This window comes from Penaeus vannamei, chromosome 18 (assembly GCF_042767895.1).
Source record: "Penaeus vannamei isolate JL-2024 chromosome 18, ASM4276789v1, whole genome shotgun sequence".
NCBI lineage: Eukaryota > Metazoa > Arthropoda > Malacostraca > Decapoda > Penaeidae > Penaeus > Penaeus vannamei.
The window spans coordinates 4,296,487-4,302,205 of NC_091566.1; the positions used below are offsets into that span (position 1 = coordinate 4,296,487).

At 40.0% G+C, this 5,719-nt stretch overlaps 1 protein-coding gene across 2 annotated transcripts in view; it reads left to right on the forward strand.

The window, feature by feature from the left end:
- The window catches only part of GABA-B-R1 (gamma-aminobutyric acid type B receptor subunit 1), a gene marked incomplete at its 3' end in the record, with an annotated part of 25,967 nt that extends 20,249 nt beyond the window's left edge, over positions 1-5,718 (forward strand). For both annotated transcript variants that reach the window (XM_070132732.1, XM_070132731.1), the window contains 6 exon segments: positions 1,097-1,301; positions 1,578-1,678; positions 2,137-2,292; positions 2,591-2,719; positions 3,193-3,322; positions 5,544-5,718. In XM_070132732.1, coding sequence (XP_069988833.1) covers positions 1,097-1,301; positions 1,578-1,678; positions 2,137-2,292; positions 2,591-2,719; positions 3,193-3,322; positions 5,544-5,644 — 822 coding nt within the window.
- Position 5,719: the final 1 nt, after the last annotated feature.

Below are 5,719 nucleotides of genomic sequence, written 5' to 3' on the forward strand. Positions count from 1 at the left end.
CGGAATTTTCAAAAAATGATTTTAATGTAGTGTAAATATTATGGGTTAGATTGTATAATTTTGGCTTCAGAATCCATAAATAATTTATGGTTAAAGAAAATAAAGTTTAGTTTTATAACAGAGTGCTTGTAGTAATTTGATTAGCTATACTATCTGAAAGTACTAATACTTGTATAATATGTTTGATTTCATTAAAAAATAACAGGTGAAAATTATATACCTATATTTCCAAGTTTTAGCATTTTCTGTGACACTCTAAAGCTGTGACTTATATTCAGAAAATGCAACGTTAATTCGCTCTTATATTTATCTCCCTGAAGAAGGTGGGCCATAATTTTCAATATGCCTTTATAGATTTAAAAAAAAATCTTAGTCCATTACGTGCATTTACTCTGTTCCCCTGTTGATCGGAGCAAAAAACAGCTCTTAGATTCGTATAAGAGAAAGAAAGAATCGAGTCGTTTTTGTTAATTAAAAGTTATGTCAGATAGGATTAGATTCCCTTTATAGGACGTCTTAAAGTATTTCTTACGGAACTTTGTGGCAGATATTAATTTAGGGTGTATTATAGATATGTTTTCCTTTTCTTTTATATTTCTCATTAAATGTGTAACTCAGATATTGGGTTTCTAAATATGTAACAAAATTCATTAATGTGTATGTTTGTATAAATAGTGATAAGATGCTTAATTGGTCAGACAGATAATAATAATCACTCAGATGCCATATTAGATATATTAAGAAAGGCAAATGAAACGCTAGAGGAAATGATTGATTGAACTGATTATTGGAATAGGTGTTTGCTACGAAAAAGGGCAGCAAATTCAAATTTTATAAAGTTTTGTAAGAGGAGTTAGTGATCTTTTTATACATCTATTTAGTATAATTTCCGTTCTCCCTCTTCTCGGTTTATTGATATTAATGATATCACATAGACACATTACTACTTCACTCCCAACACCCGGTAACTCCCTCCAAAGGCCTTCCCTTTCGCCCTCCTCCTCCACGTCCTCCCACTCCCAAACGCACTCCCCCAATCCCTTCGCCTCACAGAAACGGACCCTTGCTAACACCCCTCTCCTTTCTTGACCGCCAGCGAGTGGAGCCCTGGAAGCTCTACGTGATGGTGGGGAGCTTCGTGGTCGTCGACGTGATCGTGCTGGGCGTGTGGCAGGGCGTCGACCCCCAGCAGAGGACGCTCGAGGTCTTCCCGCTGGAGGTTCCCCGTGACACCGTCGAGGACATCAAGATCAAGCCGGAACTGGAACACTGTGAGAGCCATCACAACACCATTTGGCTGGGTGAGGAGGGCGCTTGTGTTTTGTTTTTGTTTTTCTTATTCTTTGGTTTATTTTTGTTCTTATTTTTTAAAATTTTAGTGATTTATTTATTCATCTTGTTATATTGATCGTTGCAGGAGAAATATCTGTTGAAATATCTCTAACCGCAACATTGTGATTGAGTTTAAGAGTTTAGCTTCATCTTGAATCTTCCACATAAATAAATTAGATGATTTATGCTTTGACTATCATGCGACTATATAAAAAAAAAATAACAACCTGCCCATTTCTCCCAAGGTCTGCTCTACAGCTACAAGGGGCTACTGCTCATCTTCGGCCTCTTCTTGGCTTACGAGACTCGAAGTGTTAAGCTGAAGCAGATTAACGATTCTAGACTGGTATGTTGAAATGATATATATACAGATAGATAGATACATACATACATACATACATATACACATACATACATACATACGTACATACCTACATACATATATATATTTACATAGAGAGAGAGAGAGAGAATGAGAGAGAGAGAGAGAGAGAGAGAGAGAGAGAGCGAAAGAGAGCGAAAGAGAGAGAGAGAGAGAGAGAGAGAGAGAGAGAGAGAGAGAGAGAGAGAGAGAATAGTAACTGTAGGAGAGAAAGATAATAACAGTACTTAAACTTACGATATCACTTACGAAACCAACACCACCACCAGAAACACAACTACAAACACAACCACCCCGACGACACACAAAGAACAACAAAACCCACACAGCGCAACACAAAACAACCCCGTTTACGAGTACCTCCCAGTCTCTCCCCCATACCCACTTCCCCGTCACTACCCTCCTACCCACTCCCCCGGCAGGTGGGCATGAGCATTTACAACGTCGTGGTGCTGTGCCTGATCACCGCCCCCGTCACCCTGGTCATCTCCTCGCAGCAAGACGCCGCCTTTGCCTTCGTGTCCTTGGCCATCATCTTCTGCTGCTTCCTGTCCATGGCTCTCGTCTTCGTGCCCAAGGTGAGTGGGTGGGGCAAGCGTGGGGTATTTTGGGGAGTTTTTTTCTCTTTGTTTTGTTTTTGTTATTGTTTGTTGCTTTTGTTATTGTTATTGTTGATTTTTATTGTTTTAATTATTTTTTTGTTATTGTTTTTGTTGTCTTTTGTTATTGTTATTGTTAGACATATTTTCCTTTTTGTTGAGGTAGAATATTTGGGTTGTGTTGTGTCTTCTGAGAGTTATTTGGATAAATAATACTGGCAAATATCATGATTAAGATATTGATGATATTAGTGGTAATAAAACTGTCGCCTCGCAGATCGTCGAAGTCATGAGACACGTGGAGCGAGCCGAGTCGACGGTCGACGGCGCGCCCAGCAAGGAGGAGGAGGAACGCTACCAGAAGCTTCTGCGGGAGAACGAGGAGATGCAGAGGATCATCTCCGAGGTGAGAGGGATTCCGATCCTCTTGTAGGGGGTTCGGCAAAGGGATTTGAGGTATAAGGGATTAGTTTAGGTGACATCCTCGGTGTGGTGAGAGTGAGAAAGAGAGACGAGAGATGAGAGAAGTGAGAGAAAGAGAGACGAGAGATGAGAGAAGTGAGAGAAAGAGAGACGAGAGATGAGAGAAAGAGAGACGAGAGATGAGAGAAGTGAGAGAAAGAGAGACGAGAGATAAGAGATGAGAGAAGTGAGACACGAGAGAGGAACAGGAAAAGAGAGTAGATGTGATAGAAGTGGGAATTAAAAGCATATAAAAAGAGAAAAAGAGTCCATTTGCAAGCCAGATCACCTCGAAAATATAGATATATCAATCATTGCGAAAACGCACGCAAAAAAATAAAAATAAAATAAATAAATAATAATAATAATAAAAAATAAATAAATAAAAACTCACTCAACTTTTGTCCTCGCCCGCAGAAGGAGGAGAAGATCCGGCTCCTGAAACTGAAGCTGCAGGAGCGGGCCGCCATCAGGAGCCGGGAGCAGCAGGCGGCGGAGAACCACGTGACCGCCGTGGACGCCACCCAGCAGATGCGCCTCCGACAAGGTTGACCTCGGGGGATTTCCCTTTGTTTCTGACCAATTCTTTTTGTTTTCTGAACTTTTTATGATCGTTTCCCCCTTTTTTATTAGTTTATGATGAATTCTTTTTGTTTTCTGTTCAATTCTTTTTGTTTTCTGAACTTTTTTATGATCATTTCCCTTTTTTATTATTTTCTGATTAATTCTTTTTGTTTTCTGATCAATTCTTTTTGTTTTCTGAACTTCTTTATAATCATTTCCCTATTTTTATTATTTTCTGATCAATTCTTTTTGTTTTCTGATAATTTTCTGATCATTTTTTTCTTGTTTTCTGAACTTTTTTATGATCATTTCCCTTTTTTTTATTATTTCCTGATCAATTCTTTTTGTTTTCTGAATTTATTTTTTGTTCTTTTTGTGTTATGATTTTTTAAAATTTGTTTTCCATCAGCTATTGTTTTTTGTTCGTTGTTATATTTTTCGTCTTTATCATGATTTTTTTTTAGCTTAGTTTTTCTAACACTTGTCAATTATATTTTTTCACAACCTGGTATTATTATTATTTTCTCATTATTACTGCTATTCTATGAACGGAAATATATTTTCGGGTGTATATGTATGTCTGTGTGTCTAGTTGCAATGTTTTTATTTAATAATTTTCTTTCACTGGTGTGTATATGTATGCCTGTCCGTGTGTGTATCTGTGTACGTACCTCATGTATGCTTAAGAACAAGAAACACGAAATATTAGGAAGAATAAGTTGTGCACAGTAATTCACATGTTGTTGTTTTGCTGTTGGTTTGCAGTGTTTGTGTGAATCTGCTGTCAAACATTTGCAATTGTTAGGCATATGCAGTTGTTTGGCATTTCGATTGTCAGGTATTTGCAGCTGTAAAACATTTGCAATTGTAAGCCATTTGTAGGTATGTAGACATTTGAATACTTAACTTTCACCAAACAGTTATTGGTGCAAACGGAACCACACTGTTCTATTTTCATTTCGTAGCTAGACACCGCCCCTCTCGCTGGGAAGGAATCCCTTCTCCCCCACACCTCCCCTTCACCATTCACCCTCCTCCTTTCCCCCAACCCCCCACTCATCTCTCCTCTCCCTCCCCTCCCCCAACCACTCCTTTCCCCCCTCTCCCCAACTATACCTCTCGAACCCCTCCCTCCCCTCCCCTCCCCCAACCACTCCCTCCCCTCCCCTCCCCCAGCTACACCTCTCCAACCCCTCCCTCCCCTACCCACTCCCCTCCCCTCTCCGCCGCACTTTCCACATATTCTTGTCCCTTTTTTCCTCAGATCCTCCAGAGTCAAACAAAGACACAGAACCATTATTTAGCGCGGACATAGAGCTGTATTGTAGTAGTAAGTAACAGGGAAATTCGACCATCACGTTTTCGCAGCTCGATCTTCACAACAAATACTTATTAATAGACACACGTACATGCATGAACTACTGTTAGTTGGGATATGGTCCTCCTGCACATTCATTTGTTTGCTAAAGAAATAGGATCCAGTACTATATAGCAGATGCTTTCCGCTCTGCACTTTGCACTGCCTAGTATTATACTAATCTAATACCTCTTGCATATAATATATCAATGCGTATTGCGTATGCACACACATCTATTTACATATAAATGTAAATTACATACGTACAACCAGAAAACCTAAAATCGCCTTCTCTAGTAACAAACGGCTGTTATTGAGGACATATTTGGCACCAAAACCGAATCCCTAGAATTATCACGATTTCCTTACCCTAACGTCTCACTTTTCCGGTCCAGTTGCTTCATGGCTTCGTTATTATAAGGTGACCAGGCACCGCTGTTCGCTGATGCGCGGCGTTTAATACGTGGGAGCAAATACTCATTGTCTGAAGTGAATTAGGATGTGTAGTTGTATGTTAGATGCTTTGTGATATGTAACACTAACCACGCCGGAAGGGCTCTGGGAGCTTAGCGCACATATGCACTCGAAACTTGTTACAGGAAATGCGAGGTACACCTTGTTACTGTCACTGCATTTCTTCGTGATATTGCTTAATATTTAACCACACTTTAGTACATTTATTTCTGTAGTTATTATTATTCTTATCACTGTTGGTAATGTGATCAGATTATTATTATAATCATAATGATTGCTAATGGTATCATTATTGTTTGTATCCTCTTTTAGGCCATTATGATTATAATTAGCTGCATATGATACGTAAATGAAGTCCCCGCTCCCCCCACAGGTGGCCGTCCTGCAGTGCGAATAGTGACTCCCGAAGGCCCTGGCGCCGACGAAAGTATGGTGCCCAGGATCAACTTCGATATCTCCGAGTCCTACTTGTGAAGAGGCGCCGCCGGGGACTGATCTGGGACCCACTTCGAGGAGGCTTCACGCTTGGCTGTCGGCGCCAAGAGATGC